Raw genomic sequence first — 18,611 nt, forward strand, 5'->3', positions numbered from 1 at the left:
TCTCTCTCTCTCTCTCTCTCTCCCTCTCTGACAGGCTTTCAGCTGTCCTAAAACTCACTATATTGCCAAAGATGACCTTGAGTATCTCCTTCCAAGAACTGGGATTGAAAACATATGCCAGCATGGGCAGACACCATGGACCAAACCCAGGGCATGCCAGGCAAGGACTGTTAGCAGCCGAGCTATATGCCTGAGCCCCGCCTGAATAAGTCCAGCTTATTCATTTTCCTTTCAATGGGTCATACATTTGGAGTTGAGTCTGAACTCTTCCAATTCCTAGATTTTAAAAATTGGCAGCCACCCTGCCCCTAGAGGCACTGCTGGTGTGGCTGCTGTGTCACATGGGTGTCAGTAGGTGGCAGAGAAGAGAGAGGCTATGTCTATGCTCAGTGTTCTGATCTATGAACTTGAAGGATTACTAGCCTAACACGTGAGCCTGAGATGACCACCAGTCTAGTGTTGCAAAGGCCCAGATGGGTCCAAGGGTAAGGAGTGAGCCAAAGACTGGACAAACCCTGCGTGGGACCCTGGAACTGTGGGCCCCAGATAGACAACCCTCGTATGGAGACACGTGGGCAGGCCTGGGCAAAAAGCAAGCCCAAGACAGCCACCAGTCTGGTACCAAGCAGGCCTGGGGGAGTGAGGGGCAGACCATGCCTGAAATAACCCATGCCTAGTATCATGATGCACAGGCAGGACATAGCACTCCTGAGACCACTGCTGAAATGGCCCCACACACTCAGAGACCCTGGGCACCACCAAGAAGAGCAAGTAAGTGGTAGAGAAATGGAAGAGAAAGAGAAGCAGAAGGATGTGTGCACAATGAAGAGAGGCAGAACTGGAGACTCGAGGATAGTGAGGAATAGCCTGGTGTGAGTAGCCAGAACCTGGGACCTGGACCATGGTGTGGTGTTGGCCTGTGCTGCCACTGGGAGCCATGTCTGGGTCCGTGGCTCTGCAGCTGCAGGGGTCTGTTACCACCAAAATCTAGGGGGATCTAGCCCCACCCCTTGCCTGAGCATAATGGGAGAGTTGGCCTGGGAGGGGGGGTTGTGAGATTAGGAGAGCTGATCCCTCCCCTAGCCAGCTGCAGTACTTAGAAGAGCTTCGTCATTGCCCCCACCATCACGACCTGTCACCTTGCCCAAGAAGCACAGTAGAGCCAACCCTGGATTAGGGAATTATGGTTAGGTGAGTGGGCCCAGAGGATGTGAATGTGAGAGAGCTGGTGGGTAATTTGTCTGCCACATGGTAACAAGGACCAGGGAGAGATGCCTTCCCCCACCCTCGCCCCTTGCCACCTATGTCAAGCAGGAGTGCTGGCCCCTGTGTTATGAGAGTGGGAGAATTGGCCTTATCCCTTCCCTGCTGCAGCCCTTGGGAAAGTGGGCCCTGTACCCTGCCTAGGCAGCACAAGAGAGCTGGCCCTGATGGTGTGGGTGTGGTTGAGACAGCCAAGAGGGCACGAGAACAGGAGAGCTGGCTCAGCCCCTTGCTTGTGACAGCATTGGGTGGCCCATCCAAGGCAAGGCAGAGGAGCTCACTCTGGTGGTGTGGGTGCAGAACTGGAGGGCTGACCAGCTCATCTACCTCTCAGGCCCAGATCCAGAGCTCTGAATTGGCACAACCCAACATCTATCCCATCAAAGAACTGTGAGATCCATGAAGGGGCTGGTCCCACAGATCCAAAACTACAGGATCTCCATGACACAGGGCAAAAACAAGGTATCCAAGAGGAATCTCAGTGAGGTTCCAGTATTGATGATGTAGCAGAAGCCAGAGGCCTCAAAGCAGACCAAGAACTCATGAGTCCATTTGAAAGCAAAGAAGTGTGGACAAAAGGGTTCACTGTATGACACACAGTGACACACTAGAGCTTCCAGAATGAGATTTTTTCCCCCTCTTGGGTGGAGGGCAGGAATTAGGAGAGAGGGAGATGAGTGTGATTGGGGTCCATGGATGTGAAATTCACAAAGAAACAATAAAAAAGTTTAAACATCGGCAGTTACATCTATTTTCTAGTAGTTTTACAGGTTTGGGATTCTATTTGTTTGTTTTCCTGAACAGGGTCTTGTTATATAGCCCAGACTGGCCTCATACTTGTGGTCCTCCCCAAGTCCTATGCCACCATGGATGGTGAGTTTATAGCTGGCATTTACTCTTAGAATCTAAAATCCTCCCTCTCCTTATAAAGTGTTCCATTTATGATTCAGGATCATTTGCTACAAAGGTCCTCTCACTAAGTGACCTTGGCCAGAAGTCAGTTTGGTGTATTCTTGTGGGTCCTTCCCTGGGTTCTCCGATCTCCTCCATCGCTCTAAGTACTCATCCTGCTCCATCACTCTATGTACTCATCCTGTTCCATTGCTCTATGTACTCATCCTGCTCCATCACTCTGTGTACTCATCCTGCTCCATCACTCTGTGTACTCATCCTGCTTCATCACTCTATGTACTCATCCTGTTCCATCCTGACCCATCCTGCTCCATCACTCTTTGTATTCATCCTGCTTCATCGCTCTATGTACTCATCCTGTTCCATCCTGTTCCATCTTGCTCCATCCTGCTCCATCACTCTGTGTACTCATCTTGTTCCATTGCTCTATGTACTCATCCTGTTCCATCACTCTGTGTACTCATCCTGCTTCATCACTCTATGTACTCATCCTGTTCCATTGCTGTATGTATTCAGCCCTTCACCAGCAACTACATCGAGTGCCCATTTTATTGCCATTTAAAAAAAAAACTCTTACCTATTTCACCTTGTCAGTTTTAGAAAAATGAATCATGTTACAATTTTGACAGCAGGTTAAGTCTGTTCTGGGTCAGGGGAGAGCGGACAATTTTACCATGGGTTTTCCCCATGAACATTATCTTTGGATCTTTTCAACACTTGACTGTTACCATTTGTCTTCCATCCTCTTATGCCCACTTTGATTTCTTTCTTCAGTACACACTGTTCATACTACTGTGTTTTCACTACATATGCTGTTCATAGCTTTCTAAGAGTTACACTTAAGCATTTCCATGGTTATCCATTTCTTCTTTGCTATTATTTTGAGACAGAATTTCATTGTGTGGTCTACAGAGGCCTTGAATACATAATCTTTCCCCTTCTACCTCCCAAGTGCAATAAATATAGGCACATACCACTATGCGTAGTTAGTATTTTCTTTCTTTCTTTCTTTCTTTCTTTTTCTTTCTTTCTTTCTTTCTTTCTTTCTTTCTTTCTTTCTTTCTTTCTTTCTTTCTTTCTTTCTTTCTTTCTTTCTTTCTTCCTTCCTTCCTTCCTTCCTTCCTTCCTTCCTTCCTTCCTTCCTCTTTCTTTCTTTTTCTTTCTTTCTTTTTTTTTGAAACCAAGTGTGTACATGACTGGTCAGAATTACAATGTTCCAGCCCAAGTGGGAAATTGTGGTGGTTACATAAGTTAAATATATAAAATTACTATATGAGCCATTATCCTGCTCCGAGGTATAAATCCAAAATAATTGAAAAGTAGAACTCAGAAATATGTGTACATAAATGTTCTTGGAAGAAGTATCCGTAGTAGTTGGAAACAAGAACAGTCCAAGTGCCCATGATGGGATGAAGGCTAAACAAGTGTGGTGTATGCACACAGCTCATGCTATTCACAAAACAGATGCGGAGTTCAGGTGCCTACTACAGAGAAGCTGAAGTTCCAGGACACCATACTGGAGGGATGATACAAACGGGCGCTTGACTGATCCCACTCCCATCCTCATATACAGGGACAGACTGGAGTCTCACAAGGGTGGGAGAATGGGCAAGACTTTTGTACTTGGTTTCACTTGGGGGTGACAAATGCTTTGGGACTGGAGATGGTTGTAACACTGTACAAAATGCCAACTGTCCATTTAAAATGGCTATTTCATAAAGATATAGCTACAAACCTGCAAGTGGTGTTCTTAGTAGTCGTTGTTGTTGTTTTTAGTTTATGTGTATGTTTTGTCTGCATATATGTATGTGTATTGCATGCATATCTGGTACCTGTGCAAGCCAGTAGAGAACATTAGGACCTGAGCCTCCATGGGTCTGAAACAGCCCCCAAGTCCCCTGGAAGAGCACTTGAACTCTTTTTCTGTAACTTTTTTTTTTTTTTTTAACTTTTGCTGTACTGGGACTGAAATGCAGGGCCACACACAGGCAAGGCGGTCTGTGTTCTTCTTCTTTTTTTTTTTTTTCAATGCAAAAGCAAGAGAAATTCATTGTTTCAGCATGCTGGGGTTGGCCTGCACCTGAAGGAGAGGTGGCGACCCCAGGCAGCCCGTTTGGCCAGTTTTTATACAGTTTCCAGGGGTAGAATAGAGTAACAGCCACTAGGCACAGTGTGATTGGCAGAACAGTGTGACTTTTAAACTGATTGGTCCTTAGGGGATGAGGTGGCAAGGACTTCCCTTGTCTGTAGGTGGCTAATTGTCGGTCTGGCCTGTGGTTTTCCTGAGGAATGTAATCCAGGAAGGGAGGGGTCTTTATGCTCTGGGATCTGGTGGAATTTTCCAAATGCCCTGAGCTGACCTCTTCATTCCCCACTTTTCTTTGTGCGTGCTTCAATCCTGAAGCTATTACTGATATTCTGATAGCTCACACTCCTGGTCTTCTGTGGCTGTGTCCTTCTGAGCTACCGCTCCAGGTGGTATTGTATCTTTACTTTCATTGCCTATGTGTTCATCTCAAGTGTACAGGAACACAGTGGGCTTTTTGTATCCAGTGGCCCTGTTGGACTTGATTAAAAAAAATTCTCGTTACTCTCTATGAGGACAATTCTGTCAACCATATATAAATGGGGATGGTTCAACTTACTGTTTTTTAAACGGAGATTGAGGGAGCAAGCACAAAGGGAGGTGGGGAGCTGTTGGCAAGAAGTCAGAGGACAACCTGAAGGGGTCAGTCCTCTCCTTCCACCATGTGGGCCTGGGTCTCAAACTCAGGTCTCCAGGCTTGGCAGCAAGTGTCTTTACCTGCAGAGCCTCCTCATGCCCAGGTTACTCTGTGCTCCCTTCTCTCTTCTACTTTAGTGAGCAGGTTGTATCAACTCACCGTGTTGAGAGGGAGAGCATGTATCCTTTTGTTTCCAACTTTAGGGGTAAAACATTGGTATTTTAAGTGTAATGTCACCAACTATGAGTTTTATAAACTCTGTCTAATTGTTAGTCCCCTTTTCCTCATTTTCCAAGTGCTTTGTGAATGGGTGTGTGGCTGCCTTTTCATTTTCTTCTCACCCTGTAGTGGCTTGACAGACTTGTATACACTACACCATCATGACATCTGTAGGATTCCTCCCTCCCCCTTTGTCATGGCTCCCAACACTTAGGTATGGCTGAATCCTATTAACTCCTTTTTCCTTAAGCATTTTTTTTTCAAAAAAAAAAAAATCCACAAGTATTAAGAATACTCACCTGTGGGTTAGTTTCCTTTGTATTGTCAGTTTGGGTACCAAGCTAATACTAACTTCATAGAGATGAATGAGGTCAAGTTAGCAATTGTTCTGTTTCCTTTGATCTGAAACTTCCCTTATCTGACACTAACACGGAGTTTGCTTTGACTCATGTCGCATCCCAGAGCTTTGTCCACTACTCCCTTTCAAACTGTCTGTCATTGTTTCCTGTAGATGACACAGGGCTGGAGTGTGCTTTAAATCCATTTTGCCAATTTCTATGTTTTAATTATCATATTTATGTTTAGAGGTGTTTTTTTTTTTTTTACATTCATAAGTGTTTGCTCACTTGTTTGTTCCAGTAGCACCTGGATGCTTAGAGCCTAAGGCCAGGACGGGGTGGTGGAGCCTCTGGAACTGGAGTTATAGGTGGCTGTTAGCTATCCTGTGGGTGCTGGGACCCAACTCTCTGTCTTCTGCAAGAGCAGTGAGTGCGCCAGAGCCTTTGCAGCAGCTCCCATCATACACTTAGACACTTATACCTAATATGATAATTGGCATGCTGAAATATAACTCTGCCATCTTATTTTTGCTTTTTAGTTGAAGCTTGTCATATTTATGATCCTTCTGCCTCAGCCTTTCAAGTACTAGGATTATAGGTACACACACACACACACACACACACACACACACACACACTGGCTTTCATCTTGTCTTCTAATAGTGAGATTCTTTTATTTTTTAATTTTTGTTTTGCAAAAATCCTTTCTGTATTTATTGGTTGCCTACTGGGGCGTTACACATTCAAATATAGAACGCTTATCTTCTTGGCTTTCCTCTTCTATCCATGCTCTGTATTTTCAGACCTTGGCAGTTAGGATTACAACTTGTGCACCATTGTCAAGTATGAATTAGGAGACTGAGACGGAATTCCAGTGCATTTATCCTAATTTTTCTCATGGTGACCTCATCTTTCTAATGTGCAAAGCTTCCTCCTTTCATTCTTTCTTTTCTGATTATTTTCTTTATTGTTTTGAGCAGGATGGCTGGTAATATTTTTAAAAACTTGTCTATGTCTTACTTTGCCCTCATTGTTAATGGTTCGGGGGGGGGGAGGGGTCCAGTTCTCCATGAAGTATGCCGCTTGCTTCTGGGCTCCACCATTTCTGATGGGAAACAATGTGTCCCCAAAACTGCTTTTTCTCTGAAAGTGTTAATCCTACTTTCAAGAATTTTTCATTTTCCAAACTGACTATGCAGTGCTTTGGTGTGCATTTCTGTGGGCTTGCATGGGGCCCACTTTGTCCTTTGCAGACCTCAGGATGTTCTGGCTTCTCTGCAGGCTTGCCTCTTCCAACATGTCAGCTCTTCTCTTAGGAGTCAAACAGGCTCCAGGATCTTAAGCTTTTTAGTTTTCTGCTCACCCTGGAAGCTCTTGCTCCATTACCTAGCTCACTCCTCCTTTCCGTGGTCCCCACTGTTCTGCAGCTGAGCCCCATACACTGAATTTTTAGATTTCAGCCATGGTTTTTTGATACCGACATCACCATTCAGGTCCTTCTCTCCTCTGCTTACTGAGGCTATGTTATCACTGGCGTACAGCAGGATCCCGTTGCTTGCTGTGGTATTTCAAAGGTGGCCATTTACTCAGGCACTATGGGAAGTGACAGCATTCTTACGATTGAGGCACTTTGGCTTGGTGATCTGCACTTTGTGATTGGGTGTCGGAAACAGTCCAACTACAGTGCTCAACATTAACCCAACCTGTGGCAGTGTCGAACCCATGACCTGGCTCTCGTGAGCATTGCACACTAACCCACTGAAATAGCCCACCAGTACCAATGGCTGTTTGAAAACCTTTGACAACCCCAACACGTCACCTCGCCCTGGCATCTATAGTTACCGTTTATCATCTAGTCTGGGAGTTTCCTTGTTCTTGGGATGTGATCATCAATTGAAATCAGAACATACTGGAGTTTTATATTTAAGTCCTGTTTCAGCTGGTTCACTCTGAAACTGTTCAGTGATGGATGGAAGGTTACACCCCCCATGGTTCCGATGACACTTTGAGACAGGGTGTTGCTGCCAGATCCTTCCCAAGCTTTTTGATACACATAAGGTGGCAAAGTGGTCAGAGGAGCTCTTGTTGTCTTATGCATGTGTATGTGTAAATCCAGGCTCTCTTCCAGGCCTCTGTTGACATGGTGGAAACGAGTCTACAGTGCTTCTCTATGGCCTGCATGGAGAGTTTGATCTCTCAATGTGTTTGATTGCTGAGCTGTCCCTTTCCTGGTACCCTTAGTAGAACAGGCTATGTGTACTGTGCGCAAGCATTCAGGCACACCCTCTTTGCTGTTTCCAGGGCATGGCTATTTTAGTTACACACCTGAGCTGTATGAGGCAAAAGAAAACTCAGGGAATTTAGCACTCTGGGACCTTGGGTCTTAAGGCCCTACTGAAGACTCTGCCATCTCCCCAAACTTTCAGTCTTGTCCCAATTTGTTGCATAAATAATACAGAGATTTTAGTTGTACTTAACTGGAGAAATAGGGAAAAATATCTCCTACTCCATCTTCGCAGGAACCAAAGTCTACACACACTTCCATTTTAAATTGTTGTGGGGTTTCTGTTTGTCGTTTTTGAGATGAGGGTTTACCATACAGACCAGGTGGGACTCAAGCAATCCTCCCACCTCGGCCCGAGTGCTAGGACACAAGCACAGAGTTCTATGCCTAGTAAAGTTGTATGTGGGAGAAGGCATGCAGAGAGGCCAGAGGCCAGCCTTGGTGGCATTCCCTAGGAGCCATCTATTTTCCTTGAGACAGGGTCTCTCTTCTCACCAGTCTGGGAACTCTCTGAGCAGGCAAGGCTGGCTGGCCAGCAAGCCCTAGAGATCTGGCTGTCTCTGTTCTTCCAGCACTAGGAGTGCAAGCTTATAACACCAGAGTTTTTGGACAGGGGTTCTAAGGACGGACCTTGGGTCCTCATGCTTGTGTATTGGGCACTTTACCAGCCGAGCTATCTACCCAACTCCGAGCTTCTGTGTTTGCTGCTTTCTCTGGTGGGAACTGGGGCCAGCAAGTAGGAGCCATGCTAGTTCTTCCTAAGGGCTCTGGTTTCTTATCCTACTCTGAACATAAATGCCCCTGGCTAATGCACCCAGGGGCACACTAGGGCTATTTCTTCCCAGCCTTGCTCTCAGCTCACAATCCACCTCTTTTCTTTTCTGGGACAGGGGCTGGCACACTTTGGAGATTTCTGTTATTTTTCTGCAATCTAGGACCTAATTATAATTATTTGTTTTCAAGAGTTGTATTGTTTGTTAAAGGGCCCAAATCACTGATTAAACAAAAGGGAATCCCCTACCTCACATCATGACACACATCTGTAACTAGATGCAGTAAAGCTGGGAGGCAAGACAATCCTGAACGCAAGGCCACCCTGGACTACAGAATAGGTTTAAGTCTCAAAGGACAAAAACCCAAAACTCCATTACCTGATGATGATTGCTAATACTTACTAAGAGCCAAGCTGTGTCCTAAGCTTATCACATGTTTGCTCATGAAATCTTCAAATTCAGGTTTTTGATTTTCCCTATTTATACAGGTGAAGCAACTAAGGTTCAGTGAACCAGAGAAGCTCAAGTTCTACAACTAGACAGCGGGAGGCTCCGCTAGGCCCAGTAGCACAAGACTATAATCTCAACTATATGAGAAGCTGAGGCAAGATGGACACAGGTTCAAGGCCAGCTCGGCTCTAGAGTCCACAATACCACTTAACACAGACTCTATGAGCTGAGGCTGCACTGTGCCGTCTGAGTTGAGCTCAGTGAGGTGGAGCCCTTGCTAGGAAACCCCTTAGAGTCACGAAAGCAGTCGCCCCTCAAAGGACAGCGTACCATCTCTGTACTTCTCAAAGCCTTACCGCCTACTCTCTAAATTTTGCCTACTTCTTACAAGCTGATTGGATACAAGAAGAAAGCAGACCTTGCGCAGCAGTGCGCCCACGCCCACCCCCACCCCCCCAGCTGCAGACCTACCCTCCACCAAGGTCTTCCACACAGTGGGGGGCTATAGTAGTGTCCACAGGAGAACCCACAGCCATTACCACTTGCACATGCCAGGGTCCCCTGGCCCCTTTAATGGTCTAAGCCCACCCCTACTCCAGTTCTTTGTTACAGTTGACAATAAACACCTAAGTGAGAAGCCCTTCACAGCACTGTTGAAAATCACTAAGTCAAAGCCAAGAAGGCCCAGACTCCTGCTTGCAAATGTCAAAACCACTTCCTACTAGCACACAGCTTCAGAGTCTGTTACAACAGTTTTGACTCTCCTTTTTTGATGATGTCTTCTATTTCGTCGGAGACCTTTCCCTTATATTCATTTGGTTCTATCGCTTTTAACTCCTCTTGATATTCCTGTGGCAAACCGTTTTCTTTCGCACCCATGCAGATAACCTAGAAATGGTTAAAATGGGGAAGCCCTTTTAGTTAGGAGTGTGATTTAGTGTAGCACCATAGCTTTGTCTGTACTGTCAAGATCCACGATACTGGCTTTCGATGACTAAAGAATAGATACATTTTAAAACAAGACCCAGGCAAAGCCAGTGTTCCTCATTCTGAATGTGGCTACAGAAGGGATTTCCTAAGGAGCCTGAAGCTACCAGAGTATCATTTCTACTCAACAGCATGATGTAAGATGTTTTAATATTATGATAAAATGCATAGTTATGGTATGAAATTCACATGATGTTTTAAGAAAAAACACACTCTTAAAAAAAATAAAATTAGGGCTGGTGAGATGGCTCAGCAGGTAAGAGCACCCGACTGCTCTTCCAAAGGTGCAGAGTTCAAATCCCAGCAACCACATGGTGGCTCACAACCATCCTTAACGAGATNTGACNCCCTCTTCTGGAGTGTCTGAAGACAGCTACAGTGTACTTACATATAATAAATAAATAAATAAATAAATAAATAAATAAATAAATAAATCTTTAAATAAATAAATAAATAAAATTAGGGACTGGAGAGATAGCTCAGTGGTTAAGAGCACCGACTGCTCTTCTGAAGGTCAGGAGTTCAAATCCCAGCAACCACATTGTGGCTCACAACCATCCATAATGAGATCTGACACCCTCTTCTGGTGTGTCTGAAGACAGCTACAGTGTACTTAGATATAATAATAAATAAAGATTTTTAAATAAATAAATAAAATAAAATTGAGTTTAGAACAAGACAAAGCTTACAGGGATAGCTGTCAGTGGCACTGTCTGATTCTGCTTGGATGAGACACAGAGGACAAGGGACAACTGTTCTACTGACTCCCAAGACCCTAACGGTTAGACATCCAGCACCTGTGTAACCCCAGAGGCCACATAAGGTACCATGGGGCATCGAGTCACGCATTCCTCTTGGGTCTTGTGTGTTGGAGAATGGATTCCCTGACTCCAAAGGAACTAGTGATCTTTCCACTTAGGGGAAAAAAATACTTCAGCAGCAGAAAATATATACCCCCCCAAAGTGTTCTATGAGATACTGTTGAAGAAAAAAACTACAAAAATATATGTACAGTCTACTATATATAACAGATATCATAAATCTATTAAAATACACTTTTCTTATTTAAAACGTTTTGATTAAAATGTTGATGTGGAGTTTTAAATTCTTAAAAGCTTTCTAAAACTGAAATGCTCTAATTTAGCTCACCTTCTTATACTGTGGTGATGGGGGCGCACTCTCATAATTCGTCATCAGGTAACTTCGGCAAGTTATTTCCTTCCCTTCTTGAGTTGAAACTTTAATTTCTATTACAACATATACTCCACTTTTAACTCCTTCTTGCCTGAAACCAAGCAAACCATATTTTAGCTACACAGGACCTAGGAGAATGGTTCTGAGGTAAGATGTTTTACTCAAGTTGAAGTGCACGATTAATCATTTTTCTGCATACATGTTTGCTCACTGTGTGCTAGGGAATGCAGAATGTTTAAGTGTCATCATGTCAAAAGTACACTTAGCATGTTTAAAACTTTTTTTTTAAATACGGTTTCACTATGCAGCCCTGTCTGGCCTAGAACTCACTATGTAGAGCAAGTTGGGCTTGAACACACAGAAATCTACCTGCTTCTATCTCCTGAGTGCTGAGATTAAAGGTATGCCCCTGTGGCAGGATTTTCCCTGTCCAATTAATTTAAATATTAGTGCCGCAGGAGGCCTGTGATTGGACAGGGAAAAAGGATGTAGAGCTAAGAGTTGCAGAGACAGGGAGTGACAAAGGACGAGAAGGAAGCAAGATGGAGGATGAACAGGACGATTTAGATTCTGTGTGGCTTTAAATAACCACTGGTAGATATAATATCATACAGTGATAGAATAATTGGGGTAACTTGTCTAATCTAGGTGGGCAGCTTGTACCATTATCAATTGGCCCTGAATTTATTGTGTAGGCATCTTGTGTATTGAGACTTTATTGATATATAAATCTGACTGATTAGTTATAAGCTTCTAGAGTTTTGATTTACTGGGTTACTGGAATATGAGAACGCCGACCACAGGGTTTATGGCTGAGAAGCTACAGGTGGCACTGGGACAAGCCAACTGGAGCTGGGAAGACCACGATTGGTCACTGCAGGGGCTAACCTAGAGACACCAGGCAGCAAAGCGTTGGTTTGCCAGATGTGTGCCACAAAGGCCGTGTGGGTTTCAAAGCATGGGGACGTTGTGGTGGCGACCCAACAGTGGGAACTTAGCAAGCTGGGTGGAGAGATTGTGGAGCTCTGAGTCAGAGAGTCTCCATGAGGTAAGAACTAGCCAGCGAGACTGCCGGGTTGAGAATAACCAGGTGTAGCTCGGGAAGCTGCCAATCTTTTTAATATTTCCAGCAACATGCCCCACCTTGTTTTTGTGTGCTACCATGCCTACCATGCTTAGCATTTTGATATAACAGTTGGCTTCTGGATCTACATATTCAACCTACTTTGGATTGAGAATATTTTCTAAGGTCAGAACTAAATACATATGGATTTTATTTACTGGTCATTATTCCCTTAAAAGGAAAGCTGTTGTAGTAAACTGCAGTGACATTGTTTTATGTAGTGAAGTAACCAAGAGACAATAAGAGCACTATAGGTCGGTATGGGCAGGCCACATGTAAGTATCATGTCAAATTACAAATAACATCTATAGATTGTGGTGTGCTCGGAGGCCAAAGCAATACTCTGAACACAGAGGAATTTCATCTGGCACACTTCCAGCTGACCTCTGTCTATTTTTACTGTCTGAAAACACACTTAGTAGGCTCAATTTTACCCCTGTGTCCCTGAAGCAGCATTCCCTGGAATACCAAACAAGAGTCTATGATCTGACAGCAAGAGAATGTCAGCCAGCTAGCTCTTCCTTGGCAGTCTGCATTGTATCAGGCACCCTGCCGCACAGCTCTGAGAATTTTAATTCTGCTGTGCTGTTTAAGGCCTTCATTATTATTTATTCAACTGCAACCTCAAAGCATTTTAACCAACTCACTTTGAAAATCATTTTTTTGACAATTAAAAAGTTTCATAACTTTTTGCAATAAAACCAGAAAGCAAATTTTTAATAAGAGACAAACAGAACTAAAAAATAAGGGCTTTCATTTTTTTACCTAAGAGAGATAAGCACTGCCCCATCCAATCAGTAAGTGTGACCCTCCCCTTCTAGATTTGTTAGGAAACTCCTGGTTTCTAACTATTGTAGTGACTCTGAAGAATAAAGAGTATGTCTATAGTGTATCCCCAAAAACATCCATACAGCACGCCTTGTGTTATTATTGTAACTGATAATTAGAAGCCACCTACTCATCCAGAGAACTTATATTGCTTTTGTTCATTTTCCATACTACTCCCCACACTTCATCGCCAGGACTTTGAAAAATGGTAGCTATACCTCCGTGCCACCTCTCACTCATTTTGCCTTGGAAATTGCCGAAGTCGAGCTTAAAGTCCTGCAAAGGAAACCAAAGCGATATGATCAATATCTATTTGGGCATGAATTTCCCTCTTCAAAATACAAATTTGCATTTGCCTCCATGCAAATAAAACATTCAACAAACTTTTGTTTCTGTGTGTACAAAGCTATGGGAACTACAGATAAAAAGATCAAGGCCCAAATCTAAAAGACTATAGATTCTTTCTTATTTTCCTTTAAAATTGAAGATTATTCTAAACATACAGGCATCTAAACATTAAAAAGAAAACCAAAAACCTTAAAAACAAAGATCCTTAAATCCCAATATACCACACAATAACTCTAGCTTGCTCTCTCTCTCTCTCTGCAAATGACATCTCAGTCTACTTAAATGCACATGTATTTTTACTTAGACTTGCTGGATGATGGTTACACAGGGGTTATGACATACTTTTATGTCTGTAGAGTATCTTACCTGCAAATCATTGCACTTGCCCTAAGGGGGCTGGCATGTGTGTAAGCATTAATCTTCATGAACTATACCAATTTATTTCCAGTAACCCAAGAGCAGCTAAGACTTACTGAATATTTATTGTGTGCTATACACAGTAGCTATTACTTTACACAGACCCGCGTTTTGCTCATTTTACAACAGAAAATCTACAGCTTAGGAAGATTCACCCTCTTCTCCCCTAAGAGATCATACCTAACAAGCGACAGAGACATCTTTCTAATTTAGCTTCTGCCATTACTGATGGGCAACCAGGGCTGAGGGGACTTGCCTTGTGTGGTCTAGGAAGATGTCCTCCCATCTCTCCAGGGCTTAGTTTCCTCAGCAGTACAATACAGAAGGATGGGCTAATGACAGTGTCGTCAGTCCCTTCTGCTTGATATTATCCCTGTCACCTATGTTTGCTCAGAAACCTTGGTTGGTACTTCAGGGAAAACACTGTTCCACATGACAAGGCCCTTCACGCAGCCAACTGGGTATTCCAGTATCAGTGGATCTGATCAAAGCCAGAGACTACACCAGAGACTGGCAGCCTACTGCTAAAGGCAGCAGGCTGTGTCATTCCCTGTCTGGTTCCACAGCTCAATGCTTGTGTGTGACACAGGAGCTACCTGTCCAGATCAGCTCTTTCTTCTGATTTAGGGTTGACCTGATCTCCTCATCTCTTTGCCAATTCCCCCTCTATTCCCCATTTTGAAATGTCAAAGTTTCTTGGGATTTGGCTTAGGCCTTTTATGAATTTAGCCACGTGCCCAGAACAGTCCCACGACCTCTAGCAGCTTATAACACCATCAGATGCTTCAGCCACCTTTAAAACCATCCCACATCTCTATTCTGAGGCTCAAAAGCACTTAGATCTGGGATGAGCACAGTTAGGGCTGATCTCCTCATCTCTTTGCCAATGTTCACAAATATTTACTGCTCATGTGGTTGTCTGGAAAGCATCTTAAACTTGACTTTGTACAAAGTTAGTTTATAATTTTTACCACCAAGCCTGATTCTCTTCTGTGAACATTATCACCATCACCTACTTTGTTGTTCAAAAAACTTGAGTCATATTTGATATACCTTCCCTTCACACACAAACACACAGACACACAATCATCAAGTCTTATGATGTTATCTTCTGGGTATTACTCTACCTTCCCTGGCACCACCCTGTTAGATCATGATGGCATTATCTCTGACATGATGTGGCAAAATCTTAACTGGGCTTCCAGTAACTTGCCCTATTTTGCAGAGTAACCAGAATGAGCTTTCAAATACATAAATCTCATCCTCTGCTTTCATCCTGTAAAACGCTCCACTCACAGCATGCAACAGACTGTCCAAAGCTCTCTGTGGTCATGTTAGGATATGGCACTTTCTTATCTTTTCAGCCCTCATGCCACATCTCCCTGGAGTCTCCAACCATTTCCTTTATCTCCTGTCCTTTGAACAAGCTATCCTCACTGAGGGTTTTTTTGCTCTCCTCGTCTCCCTTCAGATCTCAGCTTAAAAGTTTTATCCAGGAGGGCTTTTCTGAGCACCTAGGTCAGGCCCTCTGGTCACATATTCTGTTGCACCTTGCAACTCCCCTTTTTTTTTTTTTTTTTAAAGATTTATTTATTTATTATATGTAAGTACACTGTANCTGTCTTCAGACACACCAGAAGAGGGCGTCAGATCTTGTTACGGATGGTTATGAGCCACCATGTGGTTGCTGGGATTTGAACTCCCGAACTTCAGAAGAGCAGTCAGGTGCTCTTACCCACTGAGCCATCTCACCAGCCCACAACTCCTCTTTTAAGGCTAACCACAGCTATAACTTATCATTTATGTGGTATTTCTTTCCTGTACTTCAAGTACTTGAACTCCCTTCCAACACTCTTTGGAATTTTAGAGTACAGAGCGTGACTCCCACTTTTGAAACTTAAAAGGCTAGGAGCTAGTTATCAGATCATCTTGCTTGCTAAGTAAGGACTCGGATTCATGGTGAGATTTAGCCAATCAGGGCACCCTGCAGGGGCTCTCAATTAGAGCTGGTGTTTAAGATCATTAGGGACTCGACTCTGGGTTTCAGGAATTGCAGACCTGTGGCAAAGCAGCAGGCAGGAGCCAGTTCCATATTGTGTTTATTAGTTTAGGAAAGGTGCAACCAGTTTCCAGGGATGGGCTGGCCCTCTCCTGTAACGCTGGTTGTACACACACACACACACACACACAGAGAGAGACACACACGGCCACCTGTTTACTCAGTCTTTTAGGTGAATCCATGAGCTCTCTAACAGCCTTCCAACATCCACCCTCCTCCCCATTCTCCTTTCTTAAATCAGTTGGTGTCTGTTGCCTGAAATCAAGAATTGACAAGGTTAGCAAAGTTGGCTAAAATTATTAAGGGCCCTGCACACAATCAGATTGTACACCAGAAAGGTCCTCCAGGTAGCTAGGTTGCTCAGTCATCCTTGTAACTCCAGCTCTGAGTGCCAGAAGAATACGTATTAAAGAGGAAATGAACTATGGTCAAGAACAACACTTTATCACAGTTAAAACTTTATCGGGTTACTGTACCGAGGGAACACTGCTATCACTACTGAAGACACAGTTCCAGGTCCTGATTCAGGTCTCAAGGCCAGGACCGCTCAGATCCGAAGGAAAGGACAGATAGGCAGCATTTCACAGAACTGTGGGATAGATAAGGTATGCACAGGACAGAAAGCAGCTAGTTCTCGACTCAGAAGCACCTATTAAAGGCATCTTACGGGATGCTCATAATCGGTGGAAAAGGGCAGCCAGCGGAGGGTTGCGAACTCCGATGGTGGCCAGAGGGTCCGGGCAGGAGTCGCAGCTAGCCGGCTCTCCAGGTCGCGGGCACAATGGCACTGACCTGCAGGCGCGCCACGCAGCAGAACACGGCCGAGGGGTTTCGCAGGTGGATCCTCTCGGTCAGGAGATTGCTGCCGTAGGCGAAGTACAGGAATGTCTCCCCCTCCTGGCCCGCATGGTCCTCACAGTCGGAGCTCGCCATGTCCACTTGTCCACGCCAGCAGCGTCAAGCACAGAGAAGCCGGACTGGCGCTGCTAAAAAGAGCAGCGCGCCGCCACCCACGCGGTAGTGCAGAGCGGCGGGCGGAGCCGCAGAGAGAGCGCGCTGCGGATTGGCTGCCGGCTTGCCGGCGTGAGCCAACTACCAGGATTGGCCTGTCTACAGCTCCTCCCCGCCCACTGGCCTCGCTTTTCTATTGGATGCATCCCTCGGATGTCCGGCCCCCTGCCTGAGGCGCCGCTGATTGGCGGATCTAACGGACAGCCCGAGAGTGGCTACTGGCGACTGTTTTCCGGCCTGGCGGAGATTGCCCGGGTCAACCAGTGGTACGGTAGGCTCTGCGCCTGGTGCCGGTGACACAAGGCCTCCTACTGCTGCGGGCCTAGCCTGGAACTTGCGGCAGTCCTCCTGCCTCAACCTTCCTGGAATGAGAAGGCTGAGCCTACAAGTTTTCTTAGGATCACTATCTGAAGTTGCCTCACTGCATGCTAGGGAAACCTTTTCCCCAAGCTCAAATCCCGACATGGCATTTGCTAACCAGTTGACTCTGTTCATCATTGCAATCTATCTCCTCTTTTTAAAATAGAACAACACAAAACCTCCATGTTGCTCTTGAAATGAAGATAGGAACACAAACTGAAGGTCTAGAACAATGACTGCCATTGGCCCTCAGAAATTAATCTAAATTCAACTCCACACTGACAGGTGCCAGGATTCCTGGAGAAATGACTGAATCTTAGGTCAAAGCCGGGAGTGAAAATAACCTCTTGGAAGAACAGTGATCCAGAAAAGGAGAATCCCAAGACGAACAAGGTCCTTCCTAAAAGATCATTCACTAGACAAAGCGAGAACAACTTGAGGAGCCGAACAACTGGAAACTATAAAATGATCACTAAATGTGTGTCATTCCCTTCAGGAAGTAAACGAAATTACAACAGAGAAGAGAACCATATTGCCATGCCATCAGTGGTGAACATGTCATCACTTTTAAAAAGTGGTTATTTAAGAAAATGAGTATTCTGCCTTTCTAGGACTAACTGTATTTTTGCAAGTAGCTGATGAGGAAGCAATTCTTTGTTTTTTTTTTAAAAAAAGTATACTGGCTAAATGCAGGAAATGGGGGTACTGGGATTAGAACATCTGTCTCTGATGCAACAAAACTTCCAGTCAGGAGCATTAGGTCACAGGGATGTTTATAGGGTGTCAGTTATCCCCCAAGGCTCACTGCTCATCATTGGACAGGAAGACCAGGACTAATGGGAAACAACCTCTCTCACCTAATGGCCAGTCAATCTGGTCACCAATAAAAGATGACTAGCCTGACAGAGTCAGGAAGCAACATGAAGCCAGGCATTGTGAACTGCACCTTTAATACCATCACTCAGGAGGCAGAGGCAGGCAGATCTCTGTGAGTTCAAGGCCAGCCTGGCCTACAGAGTGGGTTCCAGAATAGCCAGGGCTGTTATACAGAGAAACCCTGTTTTGAAAAACAACAACAATATGAAGCAACATGAAATCCCCACTATGAACTACAATTTACAAAGGTCTTTAGCCTCAAAAATAAGCCTTTTATATCATTACCCTCTTCGTCCAGAAACCATTCATGTATAATAAAAATGGCAATAGAGGGAAACAATGAAGAACACCTTGAATATATCTCTTGTGATTAAAAATAAAAGGTAAGGCTGAGGCCAGCTACATGGATCAGGAGGTAAAGCACTTGCTACCAAGCCTGAAGACGG

General features: G+C 44.5%; 1 protein-coding gene and 1 non-coding gene across 3 annotated transcripts; one reads left to right on the top strand and one right to left on the bottom strand.

Annotated features, from left to right (window-relative positions):
* The first annotated feature begins 301 nt into the window (after positions 1 to 301).
* Positions 302 to 431, top strand: LOC115063488. Its single transcript, XR_003843360.1, has one exon. It is a non-coding gene; the product is annotated as a small nucleolar RNA SNORA17 (small nucleolar RNA).
* Positions 432 to 9,500: 9,069 nt separating this feature from the next.
* Ggct (gamma-glutamylcyclotransferase) lies at positions 9,501 to 16,966 on the bottom strand. Of its 2 annotated transcripts, XM_021191285.1 has the most exons (4): positions 16,711 to 16,966; positions 13,225 to 13,370; positions 11,099 to 11,234; positions 9,501 to 9,850 (listed from the first exon to the last, which is right to left on the bottom strand). In XM_021191285.1, the coding sequence occupies exons 1-4, from the start codon at positions 16,849 to 16,851 to the stop codon at positions 9,707 to 9,709; spliced, it is 567 nt and encodes a 188-aa protein (XP_021046944.1). In that variant the 5' UTR covers positions 16,852 to 16,966; the 3' UTR covers positions 9,501 to 9,706. The 2 variants fall into 2 exon arrangements, with proteins under 2 accessions (XP_021046944.1, XP_021046945.1); XM_021191286.1 differs by lacking the exon at positions 11,099 to 11,234 and having other exon boundaries at positions 9,793 to 9,850; positions 16,711 to 16,890.
* Positions 16,967 to 18,611: the final 1,645 nt, after the last annotated feature.

This window comes from Mus pahari, chromosome 2 (genome assembly GCF_900095145.1).
Source record: "Mus pahari chromosome 2, PAHARI_EIJ_v1.1, whole genome shotgun sequence".
Lineage (NCBI taxonomy): Eukaryota > Metazoa > Chordata > Mammalia > Rodentia > Muridae > Mus > Mus pahari.